Source organism: Elephantulus edwardii, unplaced genomic scaffold (genome assembly GCF_000299155.1).
Source record: "Elephantulus edwardii isolate Elephantulus edwardi_28Jun2011 unplaced genomic scaffold, EleEdw1.0 scaffold00017, whole genome shotgun sequence".
Classification (NCBI taxonomy): domain Eukaryota; kingdom Metazoa; phylum Chordata; class Mammalia; order Macroscelidea; family Macroscelididae; genus Elephantulus; species Elephantulus edwardii.
In genome coordinates this window covers 22,754,466-22,777,567 of record NW_006399767.1, presented here as the reverse complement: position 1 = coordinate 22,777,567, position 23,102 = coordinate 22,754,466, and the positions used below count along the sequence as shown (strand labels likewise).

The following is a 23,102-nucleotide window of genomic DNA, read 5'->3' as shown; positions in this document are numbered from 1 at the left end:
AGAGAAGTGCAGCAATGAATGAATGGAAATCCAAATTCTCTGTAAATGTTCATTAAAATTATTAAAAAAAAATACATGCAATGTCTGATCACCAGTTCATTCCATTTTGTCCTTTACTTCAGCCATTCCACTAAGTATTTGTTGTCTTACTAATTAATTTTCTACTCTCCTCCTTCCCCTCTCTGGTAACCATACTAGATTGATTCTCTGCATATAAGCCTTTCTCTAGCCTTTTATCACTGTAATTTTATACAGTATTTATCCTTTTGTGACTGATTATTTTACTCTGCATAATGTCCTCTTGAATCATTCATGTTGTATAATGTTTCATGAATCCTTCATTGTTTTTCAGTGCTGCATACTGTTCCATTGTGTGAATGTACCATAGTATCTCTATGCATTTATTTGTTCATTGATGCGCACTTGGGTTATTTTCATCTTTTTGTTATTGTGAATATTGCATGTGACTAAGCCAGTATTTTAGGGAGCTCTGTTGGCCTAGTGGTAAGAAACTGTGCTGTAATCCCAAAGGTACACAGTTCAAATCCACAGCTGCTCCACAGGAGAAGGCTGGGCAGTGTCCTCCTGTGTGATTAACTGCCTCTGAAAACCTGCTGGAGAGGCAGCTGTGGGTTACTTCTGACTCAACACACACAACAAGCCTGTATTTAGTCTCTGCTCTTCTTTTCTCTTCCATTAGCTACCTACATGATTTAAATTTTTTCCAGACCATTTAATTGGAAATTCAGTTTTACAGTTAGAATTGAGCAGGAAAATGAGCAGAGTGACTTGGGTGCTCATGCCAACTTCACGTGACCCTGCCTAGATAATTTAAAGCCAGTCAGTTGGTGGTTATCACTGAACGCACATGAGGAAATCTTGATGAAGATGGGATAGAGATGTTATTTTCAGTCTTCTTTGTTTATCTTCTCCACTTTTATCTTTATGCTCTTTTTCCAGGGTTTCTCAGTGGAAGGACAGGAGAATCTGCAGGAGATCCTCAGCAAGCAACTGCTACTGTGTCAGTTCCTCACGGCACTGTCCATTGTCCGGACAGGTAACACTCCTTTCCACAGCTGCTTCTGAACTGTGGACTAGTGAGGGACTAATCTGAACAATTGGGTTGGAAATTTTTTTTCAGGTGGCATTTGGCCAAGTGAGAAATTCAGGCAAGAAAGGTGTAGAATCTCAAAAGTCCCTTTTAAAATAGATTCTGACCTCTTAAATTGCCACTGACATTTATTGGATCAGGGGCACTTTGCCATGTTTGTTCTTTGAGACCATGGTACTTACGTGTTAAAATTAAACTGAGTGTTATTTTTTTTATTTTCCCTTCCAAATCCAGGAGGCCACTTCATCTGTAAAACTTTTGACTTGTTCACCCCATTCAGTGTGGGACTCATCTACCTTCTGTACTGCTGCTTTGAGCGAGTATGTCTCTTTAAGCCAATTACCAGCCGACCAGCCAACTCGGAGAGGTGAGATCCTCCTTTGTAGCCAAACTAGATTACTCCCTCTCAGGACATTGAATCCTGGGGTATCTCCCTGACAGGACTTCTCAGGCCACATTGAACACTTTAGGAAGGTAATTTGAGACACTGGGAGTCAGGACTTTGGAATCTTATTGGCCCCCTAATGTCCCAGTTTGGTCTCTATTTCCTTCTCAGTGAGCTTTATTTATATACTTATGTTAATTTTCAACTTGGCCTGAGATGAGGTCACTAACATAAGGCTTTGTGGAAGGATTGTGAGCTGGGAAGGGGCCAGAATCAGAGGCCTCGCCTAGGACAATTGAGAACCACTGCCAGCAAAGAAAGGAAACACCTAACATAAAAAGGAGGTATTAGAGGTACTACTTGGCAGCATGAAGAGTCTGTAATACTTGAAATACACAAAGTTAAGACTAAACAGGGAACCTTTTAGCTTCCTGACGTGGTAAGGGTTTAGTAGGGAAAAGAATGTGAAGAAGCTGTTTCTTAGTAGAGTGTTGGGGTTATCTCTTGCCAGGTATGTGGTGTGCAAGGGTCTGAAGGTAGGCATAGATGACGTGCGGGAATACCTCTTCTCAGTGAATATGAAACTCAACCAGCTACGGAACACAGATTCTGATGTCAACCTTGTAGTCCCCTTGGAAGTGATCAAGGGAGACCAGGAGTTTACTGACTACATGATACGATCCAATGAAAGCCAAGCAAATGAGAGTGCCAGATCAGAGAATAAAGGTTTGGGTGACTGGTTTTTGTATTATTTTGTCAACCCTGACAAACTGGTCTGCTGATTTGAGGGCTCCCTAGGGTTTTGATTACCTCAAGGTCTTGTCCCCCTGTCCAAAGGAACCTGGGTATGATAATAAAATCTGACAGGGGACACCCTTCTCTTTCCTCCATGGAAACAGGAATAATAGTCCTTTAATTGCTTCTGTTTGTAAAATGGCCTTATGAAATCTTCTGTCTAGAAGCAAAAGATGACTGGAAAGCAAGTATATAACATGCTTTGGACGTTGCTGGTACCAAAGTTTTTGCCAGTTCATGAGTTCCCTAGATGAGTAATTTATTTATCATTAATTGTCTTCCTTCTCCTTTTTTAAATGGTAATCAAATTTGTGGTAGAGAACTTACTGTTTTCTAAGTAGGTAGGACTTGGTGAAAGGATTTTGTTTTTATTTTAAAAGATAGGTTTGAGATAGGCTTGTGTATAGAGTAGCAGTCAATACAAAGTTGTCTCTTCCAAAACCACGTAGTTGTTGCATAGACTTTCCCTGTGGATCCATTCCTAAGTCACGTGTGAAAGTTTGAAGGTATTGGCAACCCCGAAGAATCACATAAGGGGAGGAAGGCTTTACTTTACAAGGTTGGCTTTACCGTGCTCTTTCCTGCTTATTCAGCATCACATGGTACTTTAACTTTTCATGGTATTGCCACATAAGCTCTTGCCATCATGATAGTAATGCTTAGCACCAAGGTGGAACAGATTTAGGCTTCAGCACGTTATAGATAAGGAAACAGAGGGACCAGCCTAGATTCAGAAAAGCCAGGGTTTGGTTCTGGGCTATGTAATACTTTTTGCTGAACTATGTTGCCATTCATTGAGAATGTGATAGATACATGGCAAAAAATGGAGTTAATGCTCCCAACAATGCAGTGTCTTAGCACTGCCATAAACAATTACTTTAAAAAAAAAAATTTAGTTATTATTCCATAAGTGCAAGTAGATCTTCAGAGTACATTTCATTTTTGACAAATAAAATGTACATCCATGTAACCCACATCCCTATCAAGACTGAAAAAACAATTCTCCCTCAAGCAAAGCACGAGTTCTGATTGTTCCACATCTTTGCCCATTTGGTTTTATCTGTCGTTTTCATTGCAGCCATTTTAGTGAGGTACAGTGTTACCTCATTATAGATTTTATTTGCATTTCTGCTAATATGATTATTGGCTATTTGTAGATCTTTTATCAGTTTTATTTTCAAGACTCAGGGCCTTAAAAATAGATTCATCTTTTTTAACTAAGTTGCAGGAATTATTTTATATTCTGGTCACACATCCTGTGTCATATATCTGCAGTGTGAATATTTTTCCCCAGCCTGTAACTTGCCTGCTCATTTTCTTAATGGTGTCTTTTGACTAGCAGAAGTTTTAAATGGTGATGAAATCCATTTTATCTGTTTTGGTTTTTTCCTCCTTGTGATTAATGGTTTTTGTGTTCTTTCTAAGAAATATTTTAGTTAGAAGGTCATGAAAAAATCCTCTTCCTGCTTTCCTCTAGAAGTTTAGCTTTTATGTGTAGATTGGTGTGTGCCTGAGGTTAATTTTTCTGCATGCTGTGATGTAGGTTCTTGTTTTCCATGTGAATGTCTAGTTTGCAAGCACGTGTGTTACTCAGATTTTCCCTTTCCCTTTTAATTGATTTGATTTGCCTGTTGAAAATTACTTGACTGTATGTTGGAGTCAACACTTATGCTTATTATTCTGTTCTTTCGACCCATTTTTCTAGTACCATACTTGATTATCTAAAAAAAAAAAAAAAAAAGCCCCGAAAACCTGAGGTCAGGTAGTGTATGTTTTCCAGCTTTGTTATTCTTTTCCAGCATTGTTTTTACTAGTCTAGGTTTTTCATATTTCCACATAAATTTTAGAATTTAGCTTCTCAATTTCTAAAAAAACTTGATAGAGTATTGATGGGAGTAAAATGGAATTGACAGATCCATTTGGGGAAAACTGACATCTTAACTTTATTGAATCTTCCAACTCATGAAGAAATAGCTACCCATTTATTTCATTTAGCTTTCTCCCTTAGATGTTGTTATAAATGGTATTTTAACATTTAATTTTTAAATTTTTATTGATAGCATAGAAAAGTATAGTTGGGTTTTTTGTATGTTGACTGCTAAATAGGCTTATTCATTCTCATGGGTTTTTATACATTCCTTAAATGGTTTTACATTTATAATAATACTGGTAAATAAAGATAGTTTTATTATGTCTTTTCTAATTACTGAATTTTTTTTCTTGCCTTATTGCACTGATTACTGCCTTTAGCTTAAAGTTGAGTTGAAGTAATGAGAATAGACATTGCTATTTTGTTCTTTATTTTAAATAGTAAACATTTCTTCACCACCTAGGATAATGTTAACTATAGAATTTTTGGCAGATGCCTATTACCATGTTATGAAAGACTCTCTTCCTACATTGTTAAGAGTTTAATCATTTATGAAGGGATGTTGAGTTTTGTCAAATGCTTTATAACTATCCTAGGATTTTTCTTCTTAATATAGTGAATTACAGTGACTGAAGTACAGTTACTAATGATAAACTAATCTTTCCTTTTTCAGGTAGTTGTGGTACATTATAATTTTTAGATATTTGATTTGTAAATAATACTTCAAATAATTGAAATATAATTCAGAAATGTTTGCAGCAGCATATCAAAAGGGAACTGCCATAAACTCAAGCTGAATTCAGAAAAGGATGTGGAATGAGGGTTAGATAGCATTGTTGATGTCATCGAAATCTTGATTGAAAGCAGAACATACCAAAAAGATGCAAATCTGTGTTTATTAATTATGCAAAGGCTTTGATCAGGTGGATCATTATAAACTTTAACAGTGCAAAACATGAGAATTTCAGGACACTTAATTGTGTTCATATGGAACATGTACATCAACTAAGAGACAGTTTGAAAAGAACAAGAGATATTACTTAGGTTAAAATCAAGAAAGGGTATATCCTGCCAGGGTCGTATTCTTTCATCATGTTTATTCATTCTGTTGGCTCAGGATAGAGCAAGGTTCAGAGTTGTTGTACATAGGGTCGCTGTGAGTTGCAGGTGACTTAATGGCATATTACAACAAAAACAACAATATACTGAACAAGTAAACTGAGAAGTAGACTATATAAAGAAGAATACAGTGTGAGTGTTGGAAGAAAGCTTTTTAACAGCAAAAAGATTAACAACATTAAAAAAAAAACCAACCAAAAACCCAAAACAAAACAGGGTGGAAGGAGCAAAGTCAAGCCACATCCTGGACTCCATGAGGAAAAGCAGTGGCCAAGAAGGGCCAAGTGCGTCTCAGTGTCACCCCTAAATCCCTCTTCCATATGATGTAAAAAAATTAATCATATAATCAATGAAGCTAGGAAAAAGAATTAAACCCAAAGTAAGCGTGTTGTTGTTAGGTGTCATGGAGTTGAGTATGACTCATAAGAATCCTAACCTTGTCCTATCTTTGCCATCCTTAATGCAACACAAATAAGTCATTTTATGAGACCTATTTGACAGATAAGAATTTTAGCAGAACACCAGTTTAGAAACTGTATCTTTCAGGATAATATGAAGAAAAATCTTTAGGAAATCAAACATGTTGCAGTTGTTTGGTGATGTCATGTCAATTCCAGCCAACAGCGATCCTATGTAGAACACTGCCTGGTTCTGTGCCATCCACAGAATTGCGCTATGCTTAAGTTCACCGTGGCCACGACTGTGCGAGAGATCTTCCTCTTTTTCAATAACCATTGACCAAGCAAGATGTCCTTCTCCAGGAAAGAGTCCCTCCTGGTCGCATGTCCATAGTATATGAAGTAAAGTCTTGCCACCCAGACATCTCAGGAATATTCTAGGTATACTTTTTCCAGGCCAGATCTGTTTTTCCTTCTGGAAATCTATGGTACATTCAATATTCTTTGCCAACATCATATTTCAAACATATCAATAATTTTTTTTATTTTTCCAATTCTTCTTTGGTCAATATGGATTGAAGCTCAACATCAAGAAAATAGAGATTCTCGTCACTGGGCCAGTTGGCAGCATCATGATCAGTGGTGAAGAGATTGAGATTGTTAATATCATTAGTTTGCTTGACTCCACTATCAGCACTCTTGGTACCAGCAGCCAGGAAATCAAGAGACGAATTGCATTGGGAAAGTCAGCTCTCAGGGACCTCTCAAGAGTACTGAGGAGCATTAGTGTCAGTCTGTCAGTCTGGAACTAAGATACTCTTGATCCAGGCCATAGTCTTCGCAATTACTTGTTGTGTGTCAGAGAGCTGGACATGGCTAGGGATAATACAGAGAGAATTGATACCTTTGAGCTGTGGTGCTGGAGAAAAGTTTTGAATATACCGTGGACTGCCAGGAGAACAAATAGGTTCATCATAGAGATGGTGAAGACAGCCTGCTCCTTGGAGACAAGGATTCTGAGGCCTCGTCTGATATACTTTGGGCATGTTGTAAGGAGGGACCAGTCCTTGGAGAGGGATATCATACTTGGAAGGGTGGAGGGACAGAGAAAGAGAGGGAGACCATCAATGAGATGGATTGATACAGTGACTGAGGTAATAAGGGTAGGTGTGTTTGAGATAATAAAGTTAACATAAGACAGAGCAGATTTCAGGACTGTTGTACATAGTGTTGCTATGATTTGCAAGCAACTTGATGATACATACAATGTCAACAACAATCTTTTTTTAAAAAAAAATTATTTTCACCACAACAAGATAAAGGTAAACAAAACAATTGAAAAATGGGCATAGGATATGAACAGACACTTCACCAAAGAAGACATTTGGATGGCCAACATGCACATGAAGAGATGTTCAAAATCCCTAGCTCTAAGAGAGATGCAAATCAAAACAGCTATAAGATATCATCTCACCACAGTCAGAATAGCAAAATTTAACAGAACAGCAAACATCAAATGCTGGTGAGGTTGTGGAGAAACTAGAATGAGTGTAAAATGGTGCGACCACTCTGGAAGGCAGTATGGCGCTTTCTCAAAAAGTTGCAAATAGAGATGCCATTTGACCCAGCAATTCCACTACTGGGAATATACTGCAAAGAAACCATAACTGCCACCCAAGCACATATATGCACACCCATGTTTATTGTGGGTTTGTTCACAACAGCAAAGAGTTGGAAACAACCTAAATCCCCATCAACAAACAAATGAATGGACGAGAAGCTGTGGTATATTCACACAATGGAATACTACGCTGCATTGAAAACCAAGGAACTCATGAAATATTATACAAAATGGGTGACCTTGGAGGACATTATGCTGAGTGAAATATCTCAGTCACAAAAGGACGAATATTGCACAGTACCACTGTTGTAAAACGGGACTGACATCAGGGTTGGGGGGAGACTGAGAAAAATGGGATAAATTATATATACTGTATTGAAACAGATGAGAGAGAGAACTGTTTAAAAGGGATAGATGAGGAGTCCAGAACGAAGGCTGCAAGTGGACTTGGGAGGGATTGTATAACAATGAAAGAATTTTTAATTTACTTTTCAAAATGAAGGCTGCATAGTGGAGTGGACTTGGAAAGGATTGTATTCTTTTACCAGGGATTCTTTTACTTTTCAAAGAACAAACCATTCCATTATTTTATTCTGAGGTTACTTAACAAAGAAAAAAGAAGAGAAGAGCAAACTGGGGGGCGGGGGGAGGTTGGGCAGGGAGATAAGTGCAATAATGAATGAGTGAATGGAAATCCAAAGTCTCTGTAAACTTTCATTCAAATTAATCAAAAATTATTTTATATTGGTTTGCTTACAAAGTTCATATACATTGTGTTCACACTATTCTTCATTCACATTGTGTTTCATGCAATCATTCCCATTCATTATGTTTTAAAAAATTATTCATCATTGAACTGTGCCTACCATTTTCCTGTCTTTCCAGATCACCAGTGTATTTTTCCCATTTCTTTTACTCCCCTCCCCAAATTGTGCAACCCTATTAACACCCTCCTGCCCATCTTCACCCTCTTCCCCCCCATTGGATCCTCATACATGTTTTACTAGTTATCGTTCTATTTCTGCAATAATGGTCTTAATGCAGTATTTGTTCTTATGGACTGAGTTAGTTCACTCAGCATAATGCTCTCCAGTTTTTCTCAGGTGATGTAGTAATTTTAGAAATTATTGCTCCTGATTGTTGTGTAGTATTACATTGTGTGAATGTACTTCAGTTTCTCAATCTTTTAGATTGTGGTTGGACATCTGGGCTGTTTCCTTTTTCTTGTAGTGGTAAATAATGTGCTATGCACACTGGTGCACAAATCTCCATTCGTGTCTCATTCTAATTTTCTCAGGGTGTATTTCTAGTAGTGGAATAGCTGGGTCTTACAGAATTTTGTGTTCTACTTTTTGAAGAAACACCAGACTGCCTTCCAGAGTGGTTGTACCATTTTACAATCCCACCAGCAGTGTATGAGAGTTCCTCTCTCGCCACATTCTCTAGCATGTATTGCTTGCTGTCTTGTTAAATTTTGCCACTGCTACTGGGGTGAGATGGTATTTCATTGTGGTTTTGATTTGTATCTCTCTTACTGCTAGTCATTTTGACCATCCCTGTTCTTGATGAACTTGAGGGCCCACTTGACCTTGGAGACCTTGAGCAGCACCATGGTGCAGCCCGCCTCGGGCCTATGACCCTACCCCTCCTGAATAGGTCCCTCAGGAATATGGTGTGCTTGGTGAGGTTCTGCTGCCCTGTCAATGCCTATTGTAATGTGCTTTATTGATTTTAGACTTTTTTTTCTAATATATATATGGACTTAAATGATGTCAGTTTCTCTTTAAGGACAGTTTTAGCCAAGTCTTACAGATTTTGATGTGTTGTCTTTTCATTGGCACATGGTTCAAAATATTTTTTAAAATTTCCTTGTATTTGTTTTTAGATTCATAGATTATGTATCAGTGTGTAGTGTTTAATATTCAGATATTTTGAGATTTTCAAAATACCTTATTAGACTAATCCTGTGATAGTGAAAAAAACAGGCTATTATTTTGATCCTTTGAAATTTATTGGACCTTATTTTATGAACCATCATATTCTCAGTCTTGGTGAATATTCTCACTATTGCTATTAGATGTTTAGGTGTACCATCAAGCCAGAAATGACTCATAGCTGACCCTCTAGTGAGTTTTCAGAGGCAGTAAACTGCATGAGAATTTTTAGAATATTTAAAAATACATTGTATTGCTATTCAATCTGACAGTCTCAGTCTTTTAATGGAAATATTTTATGTTGAGTATAATTATTGAGATACATGTGGATTTATTTAAATTTTCTCTCTCAGTGTTTGGTTTCTGTTTGCCCTGTCTTTTCTTTTTAAATAAATAATTTCTGGGATTATATAATAATCTACATTGCAAAGAAAGATGTTTATCATGCTAAATACTAACCAGTGTTGAAACACAAAGAAATACTGAAGTGAAACACAATGAAAAGGAATTAAAATAGATGTCAGATACCTCTTTATTTTGTTCTTTTCTTTCCTCCTTTTTTTTTTTTTGAATAATTTATTTTTCGACATTCTGTTGGATCACCTTTCTTGGGAATGGGAAGAAATATGGACTGTTTCCTATCCATTGCCCAGACAACTGTCCTCCAAATTTCTTGGCATAGACTGGTGGTGAGCACATCCAAGGCTGCATCTGTTAATTCAAACAAGTGAATTGGTATCCCAGCAACTTCAGGGGACTTATTTTATGCCAGTGGCTTCAATGCAGCTTCCACTTCCATTGGCTCCTACTTGTTTGGTACTTCCTGAAATCTTTGAGTATCAATCAGTTCTGTTTGGTACAGTGATTCTGTGTGTTCCCTCTATCTTCTTTTGCCGCTTTCTGGATCATTCAGTATACTGTCCATAGCATATTTCAATATTAGGAATCAAGGTTTAAGTTTGTTTTTTAGTTCTCTCAGCTTGAGAAATACAGAGTGAGTTCTTCCCTTTTTATTCTCCAATTCCAGGTCTTTGCACATTCAATTATAATACTTTTCTTTGTCCTCTGGAGCTGCCCTTTGAAATCTTCTGTTCAGTTCCTTTATTCTTCTAGCCTTCAATATGGATTGTAGCTCAGTATCAAGAAAACAAAAATTCTTACCATTGGACTGCTAGGTAACATCATGATGCATGGAGAAGAGATTGAAACTGTCAACAATTTCATCTTGCTTGGATCCATAATTAATAGCCTTGGTACCAGCAGTTCGGAAAGAAATAAGGAGACATACTGCACTGGGAAAATCTGCAGTTAAGAACCTCTCCAAATTATTGAGGAGTAATGATGTCAGTTTGAGGACTAAGGTGCGTCTCATTCAGGCCACCATCTTTCCAGTCACTTGCCATGCATCTGAGAGCTGGACAGTGAATAGAGATGACAGAAGAATTGATACCTTTGAACTGTGGTGTTGGAGAAGAGCACTGAACATCCCATGGATGGTCAAAAGAACAAAGAAATATGTCTTGGAGAGGGTATAGCAGGAGTGCTCTTTGGAGGCAAGGATGATGAGGTTTCACCTTCAAAACTTCAAACATGTTGCTAGGAGTGGCCATTTCTTGGAGCGGTATATGATACTTGGAAGGGTGGAGGGTTGGCGAAGGAGAGGAAGATCCTTGACCAATTGGATTGATACAGTGACTGCCACAATGGGCTCTCGTATGTCAGGAAGTATGAAGATGGCACAGGATAGGTTGAGTTCAGATCTATTGTTTGTAGGGTTGCTATGAGTTGTCCTTGACTTGATGGCACCTAACAACAACAGCAACAGTAGTTTTAAATATTCCTATTTATCCTGTTTTTCTCTGTGTTGTTTTCCGTCATTGCTCTAGAAACTGTAGGACAAACTTTTAACTTGCCGTAGTCTACCTTCAAAGAAAATTCTTGTACTTCATGAACCCTTACAGCAGTGTTTGAACTTTCCTCCTCCTGTCGTTGTGCTCTTTTTCATATGACCCCACATTACATTGTTATTATTTTCACTGTAAACAGTAACTTTTCAGGAGATTTAAAGAGATGTCTTTGTCGTTAGGTGCCATGCCATTGGGTTGTTAAGTCGCTTGCGACTCATAGTGACCCTATATACAACTGCTCTCAACTTTGTCTTGAGCCAGTTTCATTGTCTCTGACAAACCTTTACACTCTCATTACCCCAGTCACTGAGTCAGTCCATCTCTCATCCAGGGTCTTTCGCTTATGCTGTCCATCCACCTGACAAGCATGATGTCCATCTTCAAGGATTGGTCTCTCCTGGCAAAATGTGAAAAGTATATCAAATAGAGCTTCAAAATCCTTACCTCTGGAGCAGCCTGGTTCATCTGCTCTGGAACAGACCTGTTTGTACTCTTAGCAGTCTGTCGTATATTCAGTACTCTTCTTTAGCACCACAGCTCAAAGGCATCAGTTCTTCTGTCTTCTTTAGTTATTGCCCAGCTCTCTGATGCATATCAAGCGAAGATCATGGCCTCGATCAGGCAGATCTTAGTCTCTAGACTGATATCATTGTTCATCAATACTCAGTCGAGGTCCCTGACATATTTTCCCAGTGCAATTCATCTTTTGGTTTCCTGACTGCTGGTACTAAGAGTGTTGATTATGGAGCCAAGCAAACTGAAATTGTTAACAGTCTCAATCTTTTCACTGTCTGTCAGGATGCTGCCAATTGGCCTAGTTGTGAGAATCTTTGTTTTCTTGATATTGAGTTTCAATCCATATTAAGGCTGCAGACCTTGACCTTCTGCAGCAAATGCCTCAGGTCCTCTTCAGATTCAGCAAGCAAGACTGTGTCATCTGCACAATGCAAGTTGTTTAAACCTACATGTATAATTTTTTTAAAAGAAGATCTTTCATAAGTACTGACATATTGGATATTCTTTATTCTTTCCTATAGAAGAAAGTGTCTATCAGGAATATTTTCCCTTTGGCCTAAATAAACTTTTTTGAGATGGGATATATTTTCATAGTGAAAGTCTGTTAGACACTAATTCTTTTCAGTTATACATTTCAAAGTGTGTATGTTTTACTTTCCTTTTTTTTTTTTAAGGATATTTTAACTGGTTGTAGAAATTGAAGTTGGCAGGGTTGTTTTTTTTTTTTTTGGTCTGTTACTGATACATAAGATTTATTTCCTCCCCACTTTTTTTCTGATGAGTTAGCCAGTAGTCTTACCATTGTGTTCCTGTGTGTCAACTATTTTTTTCTTCTACTTTTTAAGATACTATCTTTGTATTTTGCTTTCAGTGGGTTGAGCATCATGTGTTTAGATGAGATTTATTCTTCTTCTTACTAATTAAATGGTTATTGTATTTATTCTACTTGGGATTCACTGAGATTCTTGTATTGATTTCATTCATCAATTTAAAAAATTTAGGCCATTATCTTGTTACTGATTTTTGTCCTGCTTTCCTCTGCTTCTAGAACCCTATTTATACTTAGGTCAACGTATTTGATGTTACTCCACAAATCTCAAATGGTGTCTCCCACCTTTTCCCATCCTTCTATTTCAGTTTGAGGGTTTTGTTGCTTTGTCTGTCTTTGGTTCACTGATTCTTTTATTGTGTTCAATCTGATGATAAAGTCATCAGACTAATTAGCCACCTTTAATATGTTTTTTTAACTTTTAGAGTTTTAACTTGTGTCTTAAAAAGTAACTTCTGGGGAGCTCTGGTGGCCTAGTGGCAAGAAGCTGCACTGCAATCCCAGAGGCGCACAATTCGAATCCACCAGATGCTCTGCCGGGGAAGGAGGGACAATCTCCTCCTGTACCAGTCAGATCTGATTTGACGGTACACACAAATAGTAAAATAAAAATTAAAAAACAAAAAAAAGTAACTTCTGTATCACTTCTGAAATTCCCCATAAAATTGTGCCTGTCTTTCCTCTAGATCCTTTAAAACATTTATGTTAGTTATTTTAAATGCCTGTATGAGAATACCCACTTCTGGGTCATTTCTGGGACTTGTTGTAGTAGACCCTTTTTTCCTTTCTCATCAGTGAGTCACACTTTCTGGCTTCTCCATGTATCTGACTCATGTTGCTGTTGTTGATTGCCATTGTGTCGAGCACAACTCATAGCAACGCTATGAATAAAAGACCTGAAGCCTTTCTATAACTATTGTAGTGTCTCAAAGTTCATAGTTTCCAGAGACAGGTTGTTTAGGAAGTGGATGCCACTCCTGCTTCCAAGTTGTTTATATTAATGATGGTTTTTATAAAAAAAAAATTCTCTGTATCAAATTGTTTACTTGCTTAGAAAATGTGATTTTCTTGGTAATTTTTAAGGGAGAAAGGGGCAATTTTGTTCATGTGCAAAGGTAGGCTTTCTGAAGTACTAGGGGGGAAAAAAGTTTGGAAAGTCATTATAATTAATTTTCAAGTTGCATCCCAATTTTGAAATGATTAATTAGTCCCATATTCCTCAGTCATTGATACCTAAAAGTAGGGTTCATGGAAATGTATTAAAAAAAAACAAAAAGAAATGTATTCAGTCCTGAAAATGTTTTAAAATTTTTCTGATATACATCTATGTAAAATGCAGAAATAAAGGAAAAAAGTTATAACTCACTTTTTATTTTTCTCAAATGAAGTCATGATTTATTAAACTTGTATGATATGAATAACAACAACAGCTGTTAATAGCTAAACCAATGAAGATTTATAGGGTCAAACCATGTATGTTACAGGAACATTAGTCTTTTATTAAATGCCAAACATGTATCATGTGTAAAATAACAGTAAAGACTAAAAAGGTATTCTAGTTATGCTCAGAGACATGTAGATGGGTTGAGTTACTCTAGTCTTTAGTTGAAACTGGGTCTGGCCTTTGTTGTTGTTGTTTTACTTAGCATCAGTTGATCATGATTTAAAATGATTCAAGGATGGGATCAGAGCCTTTAATTTAGCAGGGGAGATTTGGCTTAGTTGTTCTGCCCACCCTCAGCCTCCATAGGCCCCATCTACCTGCACCTTAGGGTGCAGAGACTGCAGGGAGGTCCTCCCTCAGCTTTCCAGTCCCTCTCCCATATGCCCATAGCCACTGCTCTACTACACTTTTCTTTCCTGATATCTTTTTGATAACTTCTGAGCTCAGCTTCCTTTTTTTCCCCCCGTTGTAGCCATTGCAGTGTGCAGATCAAAGCTCTGGCCAAAATTCATGCTTTTGTTCAAGACACGTGAGTATTACCACTTTGCAGAATTCACACATTTCAAGGGAGGATCTTGTTTGCTATGGTCTGTGACAAGTGCCAGAGGAAAATACAGCTTGAACCTTGTTCTTGAGAAGTTTACATGGTCTTTTGGCAGATAAGAATAAGTCAAGAATGATTATTAACAGTGTTAACAGAGGTGTAGAGTGGCATAGCATGATAGAATACATGAGAATCAGAAGACAGTGAATGAAAAGAGATCAGACAAGGAGAGATGGGACTAAGTCAAGGAAATCATTTGGTAGAAGTTGAGCATAAGCTTATCCAGCATTATGGGCAGAGTGACATCCTCTGGGATGCCCCAATATGGCCTCTATCAGCAGAGGAGAGTCACATATGTTGATGGGGACTAGATGACGGGTCTAGGGGGACCCTGACATCCAGGGTGGTCAGGAGGGTAGTCTTTTTCCTTTCTGTCATGGTGGGAATGTGCATCTGAGTCCCCTTCTAAGAAGAAGAGTTGTTTATGTTTTGTGAGCGCCCTAGGCTCCTGGCCTTTGTGTGTGTACTCACATGCTCACTCATGCTGGCCTCTCTCTGGGGTTCTGAGAGACACTGAAGCCGAAGCCGTCGTTGTTGTCCCATTCGGAGATTTAAACCACTTGCTGTCGTTTTCTAGGACTCTGAGTGAGCCCCGGCAGGCAGAGATCCGGAAAGAGTGCCTGCGACTCTGGGGGATATCTGAATCCTCTGGCTCTTGTTGCTCCAGAGCAGCAGAGTTCGAAAGAATGTCGTTGTGGGGTCTCTATTCAGAAATGTCTGCTATTCCTATGGGATTCCAGGCCTGGTGGCTCAGTGTTGTTGGGAGTTAACCTCTTTAACCTTCTTACTGCCAGTTTGGCCCTGAAGTTGGGTCACAAAGTGTAAGGAGTGGTGGGTAGACAGACCTCATTTTGCTCCTAGTGGCTCTTGTGCAGGGGAGCCACAGAAAGGGGTGTGTGATAACCGAATTACCCACTTCCACCCCCTCATTCTGTCCTCCTTCGTTTTGTGCCACTTTTATCTTCCCTAGTCTGAATAATATCATTTATACCACATGCAAGCAAGATTCTGCTGGAAATTATCCAAAAACTACTAGAGGAACACGTCAACAAAGAACTGCCAGATGGGCAGGCTGGGTTTAGAAGAGGTCATTGTACTAGGGATCTTATAGCTAATGATAGATGCATCTTGGCTGAAAGCAGAGAGTACCAGAGGAATGTCTTATCTGTGCTTCATTGACTATGCAAAGGCTTTTGACTGTGTGGATCACAACAAGCTATGGCTGACTCTGAGAAGAATGGGAATTCCAGAACAATTGATTGTGCCTATGTGAAACCTATACTTGGACCAAGTGGCAGTCATCAGAACAAAGCAAGGAGACACTGCATGGTTCAAAATCAAGAAGGGGGGGTCCATCAGGGATGTATTCTGTCTCCATACCTTTTCAGCCGGTACGCAGAACAGATCATCTGAGACGCTGGGCTGTACGAGGAGGAATGTGGCATCAGGATCGGTGGAAGAGTCATCAACAACCTATGTTATGCAGATGACACTATTACTTGCTGAAACTGTGGAGGACCCAAAGCGCTTGCTGCAGAAGGTCAAGGACTACAGCCTTCAATATGGATTGAAGCTCAGCATCATCAAAATAGGGATTCTCACCACTGGGCCAATTGGCAGCATCAGTATGGATGGTGAAGAGATTGAGATAGTTAACAGTTTTAGTTTGCTTGGCTCCACAGTCAACACTCTTGGTACCAGCAGCCAGGAAATCAAAGAGACGAATTGATTTGGGAAAGTCAGCTGTGAGGGACCTCTCCAGAATACTGAAGAGCAACAACGTCAGGCTGCAGATTAAGGTGTGCCTGATTCGGGCTATAGTCTTTGCAGTTATGTGCTATGCATCGGAGAGCTGGACAGTGACTAGGGATGATAGAAAGAGAATTTATACCTTTGAGCTGTGGTGCTGGAGAAGAGTGTTGACTATACCATGGACTGTTAGGAGAACAAACAGGTTCATCCTGGCGCGTGTGAGACCAGGCTGCTCCTTGGAGGCAAGGATTCTGAAGCTTCCTCTGACATACTTTGGGCATGTTGCAAGGAGAGGTCAGTCCTTCGAGAGGGACATCGTGTTTGGGAGAGTGGAGGTATGGCTCAGGAAAGGAAGACCCTCGATGAGATGGATCGATTTAGTGATTGGGGTAGTGGGAGTAGTTGTGTCGGAGACAGTGAGCTTGGCACAGCATAGAGCAGGGTTTAGGGCTCTTGTACATAGGGTTGCAATGAGTCAGAAGTGACTCAATGGCACATAACAACAAAAACAACAAGTCTGAATGTAAGAGCTCTGGTGGTGTAGTGGATAACATATCAGGCTGCTGGCTACTAACCAGAAGGTCAGCAGTTCTAATCCTTTAGCTGCTCCAGGAAAGAAAGATGGGGAGTCTCCTTTCATAAACATTTACAACTTCTGAAAGATGCTGGAGGGTTGCTGTGAGTCGGGAGTCGACTCAGGAGCAGTGGGTTTTGTCTGAATTTATCCCCTTGTCTACATATACTGCACATCCTTGACCAGAAGGGCATTTAGAAATTAAAGGTCCTTGCTGTCTCCTTTCAGATCCCTGACCAAGCACGGGTTGCTCCTTCTTCCTCAGACCCAAAATCCAAGTTCTTTGAGCTAATCCAGGTAAGTTTGGTACCTATGGTGGGAATGAAAAGTCAGAGACCTAACCATAAGTGTGGAAGGTGTCCCGAGGTGCCTGACCTCTGGAAGGCAGGTACAGATCCCATTTCAGCTTCCCAGGGCTGGCCTAATGCTCCCACAAGTGGGAAGCTTTAGGAGGGGGATCTGGAGTTCCTGATGATCCTTATTCTGAGGTGTGTTTGTGCGTAATGTTCCTGCTCCTTAGACTGGTGGCACTTGCCATCTTCTAGGGAGTGTGGGGTGGTTCCAGGCAGAGTGGCTTGACAGGGAGCCATCAAGGAGCTTCCAGAGGAGTTGAGCTCTGGGGTAGGGCCAGGCCAGACTGCAGGCTCTCCATCCATTTCCGATAAATTAGTCCTTGGAGTTCTGCCCTCTATTTCTGCTGCCACTCAACTTCCTGCTTCCATGGATCTCATTTAAATCTAGCCTCAAACTTGGGTCATTGTGCTGGTTTTGTGGGGTCAGCGACTAGAGAGTGAGGTTTATGATGGTCTCAGAAGAACACCAGGCATCTATTTTTCTGAATAGGGTAGGGTAGAGAGATTGCTTAACTGCTCTCAGACCAATTGCTGGAGAATCCTTGCCTTCAGTTTTATTGAATGGGCTGCTTTTATATTCTGGTGACATTTCCTTATAGCTGTGGTAAATCGATCTGTACTTGGGGACTCAGTGTTCTTTCCTTTCCCAGCCTATTCTAATAGGTCTTAAAGGAACACTCCAAGCAGATGGAAATAGATCCCATTTAGTGCATGGTTAGGTAGAGAAAGGGGCACAGGGGAACATGACCCCCAGAGCCAGTGAGTTTTCCCACACAGGCACCCCTACTGATTGCCTGACCCTTCCCTCAATGCAGCTGTTTTTTTTCTGACCTGGGGTACAGGGCACCGAGATTGACATCTTTAGCTACAAGCCCACACTGCTCACCTTCAAAACCCTGGAGAAGATCCGCCCAGTCCTTGACTACCGTTGCATGGTTTCTGGCAGCGAGCAGAAATTCCTTCTCTGCCTGGGGGTAAGTGAAGCTGGCTTCTGACCTTGCCTGGAGGGCTTAGGTCCTCTCTCTGTGGGAGTGGACAGACATCTTCCCACTGAGTCCAGGTTCTCTCAGGCACATACCTCCTGAACCAGAGGCTGGCTCATCCTTCTACTTCTTTCTTTAACTCTCAAGTCATTCAGTGTCTCACCCAGAGCTTTGAACCAATTCAGTAAATTGTTTTTGTAAACAGTTTGCTTACTCCTTGCATGTCAACCAAATCTGTTGCCTGTGATATTTTGATTTGAAGAGCTCAGGAAAAAAGTATGTTCTGCTCAAAGGTGGTGGCTTGACTACGCTGCTTTGAATCTTGTGTCTTGCTCTCCAGAGTCCTGCTAGTAATGTTGCTCTCCAAAGATCCTGCCATGGTTCTTCCTCTTGAACATTTCAGGACAGCGCTCTGCAGAGCAGCATACATTCCGAGAATGCAGTTTGCTGCCATCGTTGAGTGATGCATAAACTTTATTTCTTCATTCTTACTCATTGCCATCAAGTCAGAACTGACTCCTAACTGACCCTCCAGTGGGTTTTCAAAGACTGTAAATTTATATCTTTCTTCCAAGGAGCATCTAGTGGATTCACACTGCCAGACAGGCTCTGTCTTTGGGTTGGCAGTGCCACTCCCTGTGGACTCTGCCACCACAGCTCCCTACTTGGGCCACAATACTATGGGTGACAGATTGGGTTGATCTACGTTGTGTGTGTGGCCCTTGTTTATGATGGCTGTGGCATTTCTTAGCATAGCAGGATGACTAGCAAACATGCACCACCACTCCAGTACATGCTGCTGCCAATCTTGTAAACACACTACATGTCCATATGCTTGGGCACTTGGGAGTCTTGAATGAGGCAGGGAAAGCTTTGGCTGGGCTGTGTCTTAACCAGATAAAGTTATTCCTTTTTTCAGCCCTGAGAGTCTACATATTTTGGCTTCTCATTTACTCCCTGAGATCCTTTAATACTTTGTCCTTTTCTCCTCATCCTCTCTCCCTCACTCTGGACCCTTTACCAAACTCACCCTAGATAATACCAAACTGGCTCTTTCTTGAGAAGCTTAATCATAGACTTAGGCCTTTGGAATGATGCACCTTGTTGCATTGGGACTGTTTCCTACCAAGTGAACAAGCCAGAACCTCTAGTTCTCATCTGCTGAGGCAGTGAAGGATGACATTGTCAGCATCACTAGAGTGTAAGTTACCCTCATCTTATCTAGGCATCTTTCTCTGACAGTTTCCAAATCCATCCGCTTGGAGCTGCCAACGAAGTCACTTTTTTGAGAACTGAGCCTCTCTCCCCTCAATCCCCCTGCCTGCCTAATCTGACGTGTTCTTTCTGCCTTCAGAAGTCCCAGATCTACACATGGGATGGCCGTCAATCAGACCGCTGGGTCAAGCTGGACCTGAAGACAGAGCTACCCCGGGACACTCTGCTCTCTGTGGAGATTGTACATGAGCTGAAAGGAGAGGTCAGAGGTGGTTGTGTTCACTTGTTCTGGTCCTGCCAGCTGGGGGACCGAGACACTCCTCTCTCTTGAGATAATTTGACTACAGTGTGTGGTGGTTGACCAGACCTAGGATAGAGGAAAGGCTGTATAGTTTTTCCTTCTCTATTCTTGAGTAGTTGCTCCAATATAAGCCATATTATACTCTGGGGAGGAAGACCACAGTGTAGGAGTAGCCCATGATTGGCTCTTCAGAGAAGAGCTGGTGTTATATTAGTAGCTAATTTATTTTTTGATTGGGATCCCTGAGGAAGAAAGTACTTGTTATTTCTCAGGAGCTTTGGGTATTTGAACTAGATGGGTGACATTCAGAATTGTCAGTGGGAGCAGTTGGCAAAGGGTGGTCAGTTAAGCCCTGAGCTGGAGCATCATGGTGGTGGCAGCAGCCTCATTTGGGTTTGAAGTTCAGGGGGGCTTGTCATCCAAAGCCTTAGGTCTGTCCCTGCTCAGGAGCTCAGGCCAGTCTGATGCTGAGAATCAACTGGGAGGGAGACAAGAGAAATATCTGAGTTTTGAGCTTACCTTTCCCTGACACTAGCTGTGGGTGGAGCGAGTCCAGTATGACTTGGTGTGCATAGTAGGCCAAGGCTAGTGTCTTGCAGTGTGGCAATGTTCTTGTTCTTGTCCTTTTAGGGGAAGGCGCAGCGGAAGATTAGTGCCATCCACATCCTTGATGTCCTTGTCCTGAATGGCAGCGATGTGAGAGAGCAGCACTTCAACCAGCGGTCTGTCCGGGGCCCTGGGAGCAGGAGGGTGCTGGGGGGCCCACAAGCTTGGTGGGCAACAGGCCTCAAAGGCTGAGCCCTCCTAAGTGGCCTTCCTTGTCAAAGGATGTCTTCAGTTTCCTTCTCTCACCCACTGGCTGGTCACAAGAGCTGGGTGGGCACTTGAGAGTTTATGAGGACCTGAATCCTGGTTGATGTCAGTACCAACTTAATCCATTTAGCTACATCTGCACAAATCATAGGTGATCTTTATGTTAAGGTGGAACAAAAGGCTGTCTTGTGCTTAGTGGTTCCATCTAAGACAGATCATCTGAGTGGGGCCCTACAGAAGCTTCAGTCTGGTTGAGGGGCAGACAGATGAGTGGAGGTGGCTGGTAACAGCTGAAGACATGCTTCTGGAGTCAACCAAGACAATCATGAAGTTAAAAGTCAGACTCCAGCAAGAGGGGAGGCCTAAGTGAAGACACCAGTGGAGGAGGGGAGGGTGGGCTTACAGGAGGATGAGGACCGCCTCTTGGGCTCTTTGCTGTAGATTCAGTGTTCTGCTGCTGGCATTGTGCAGATTGCCTGCCTGGGGAGAAGGGCAGTGGTAGACTTTGCCTACCTCTGAGACACTCTGTTTGGATTATAGAATTCAGCTCGCAGAGAAGTTTGTGAAAGCTGTTTCCAAGCCCAGTCGGCCTGACATGAATCCCATTAGGTGAGCACATTCCTCCCATCCTATCACCCCTTCCTGTTGCCTCTTTCTGGTTGGTGCTTGAGTTCCTTGTTCATTGAGCCATACAGGGGCCGAGGCATCGTTGTGAAGATGCAGCTGTCCCACATGGACCTGGTAAAGCTGGCATTAAAGCAGTTCTGCTCTGTCCTGTCACATCCTTAGGAATTGGAATTGACAGCAATGGGTTTTGATTTTGTTTGTTTAAAGAAGTAGGTCCTTGTTGCTCTGGGGCCAGGAATACCATGATATGGAAGTTTCAGGCACAGGGGGAAGGTGACAGAACACTTTCCCACAGTCAGACTATGACAAGAGAACATTGCCTTGCTCTGCTTCTTGGCACTTCATATGCTTGGAAACTAAGTTGCCTATATACACACATTACTGTAATTTTTTAAAAAATGAGTGTCTATTAGATAAAAATAAAATGGAGAATGAATTCTACCAATGTTATCTGAAAGTCCGCAAACAGTATCTACCTGCGTTTTAAAATCTGCCAGCCCAGAAGGCATCTTCCAGGGACTCTGACTCATGTTTGATGGGTTGAGTTGCTGGGGCTGTGGGGACATTTCCAGGTACCAGCTCCAAAGTCATGTTTGAATGCTTCCCAGAGACAGGGAGTTGAGCCTTGCAGCCTGGTGAGGGGTTTCTGGCCTCCATGGATATTGGACTATAAGGACCATTTTGAATTAACTGCTATACCGACTAAAATCCATGTAGTCTGGCCTAGGCAAGAGCCCAGCCGTTGGTGTTCTGGACTTTGGTGAAAATGAAGATGACCTGGGAATAGGAATACTGGCAGAGAGACATGTTTACTTCCTAGACTCTTTTTCCTCTTTCTCCCTCCCATCTCCAAAAGACCATAGTTGCACTCCCTGGCTTCCCTGGGCAGGCCCAGGGTGGTGTTTGGTGGTGTTAGACTGTGTCCTCTCAGGACAGCTGGACAACAGGCTGGGATCTATGGCTCATCATCCTTGGTGGTCTGGGAGGTGGCTGGGGAGGGACCTGAGACAGAGAACAAGGTCAGGGAGCCTCTGACCTCTGTCTGGTCCTCTGTCTGCAGGGTAAAGGAGGTGTACAGGCTGGAGGAGATGGAGAAGATTTTTGTCAGGTAAGACTCAACCAGGTAGCTCTGGGTGTGAGAAGAGTCGGGGTGGGAAGCATTGCCATGTAGGTGGGTTGGGATGGGGTGGAGGCTCAGCCCTGGCAGGCTGTCTCTCCCCGGCTGAGCGCTGATTCAGCACCATGTCAGGAGGGGAGCAGGACTGTGTGTGTCAGGCAGAAATATGGGCTCATTGATGCCGTAATAGTTACGATTGTCCCTCTGAGGGGTAGAGCAGCAAGCTGCTTGAAACACCGTAAATCCCAGCTCCTGTGCTGACAGGGAGATTGAGCCTGGAGGGGTAGAGAGGGCATAAATGCTTCCTCTTATTTGTGGCTGTGTGCGGGGTGTTCACAGACTTGGCATCCGATCCTGGCCGTGTGAATGTGTGCTGTGCCCACTGAGTGGCTCCAGCAGCCTCAGTGCTGTCCTGGCTGTGGTTATTGAAACTGTTTGGTGATCTGACAGCTTGGTGGCATCTGTGGTTCCTGATCTCACCTGGTATCACCCTGAAACCCCCAAGCAGCAGTAACATAGCAGGGCCCTCTGTTCTGCTGCCAGGACTTGATTGGCTGTTCAGAGCCCAAAAACCTTGCTGTGTGGCCTGAAGCAGTTCACTGTGCATCAGTTTATCTGGAACCAGCATGAAATACTCTGGTTGGTGATTCTGATGCTGACGTGTTCCCTCTCTCACATGTGCACTTGTACTTCCGGTCTGCCTGCCGGCTGTGACACTCAGATTAGAGATGAAGATCATCAAGGGCTCGAGAGGCACGCCCAAGCTCAGCTACACAGGGCGGGATGACCGGCACTTTGTTCCCACGGGCCTCTACATCGTCAGGACAGTGAATG

The 23,102-nt window shown here is 41.6% G+C and overlaps 1 protein-coding gene across 1 annotated transcript in view; it reads left to right on the top strand.

Annotated features, from left to right (window-relative positions):
- The window catches only part of CMTR1 (cap methyltransferase 1), a 56,022-nt gene that overhangs the window by 31,443 nt on the left and 1,477 nt on the right, over positions 1-23,102 (top strand). Inside the window, exons 11-22 of the mRNA XM_006882025.1 lie at positions 961-1,057; positions 1,346-1,478; positions 2,008-2,185; positions 14,400-14,458; positions 15,111-15,167; positions 17,087-17,156; positions 18,055-18,186; positions 19,550-19,672; positions 20,342-20,433; positions 21,065-21,133; positions 22,212-22,259; positions 22,990-23,101. Coding sequence (XP_006882087.1) covers positions 961-1,057; positions 1,346-1,478; positions 2,008-2,185; positions 14,400-14,458; positions 15,111-15,167; positions 17,087-17,156; positions 18,055-18,186; positions 19,550-19,672; positions 20,342-20,433; positions 21,065-21,133; positions 22,212-22,259; positions 22,990-23,101 — 1,170 coding nt within the window. The remainder of the gene's footprint in view (positions 1-960; positions 1,058-1,345; positions 1,479-2,007; positions 2,186-14,399; positions 14,459-15,110; positions 15,168-17,086; positions 17,157-18,054; positions 18,187-19,549; positions 19,673-20,341; positions 20,434-21,064; positions 21,134-22,211; positions 22,260-22,989; position 23,102) is intronic.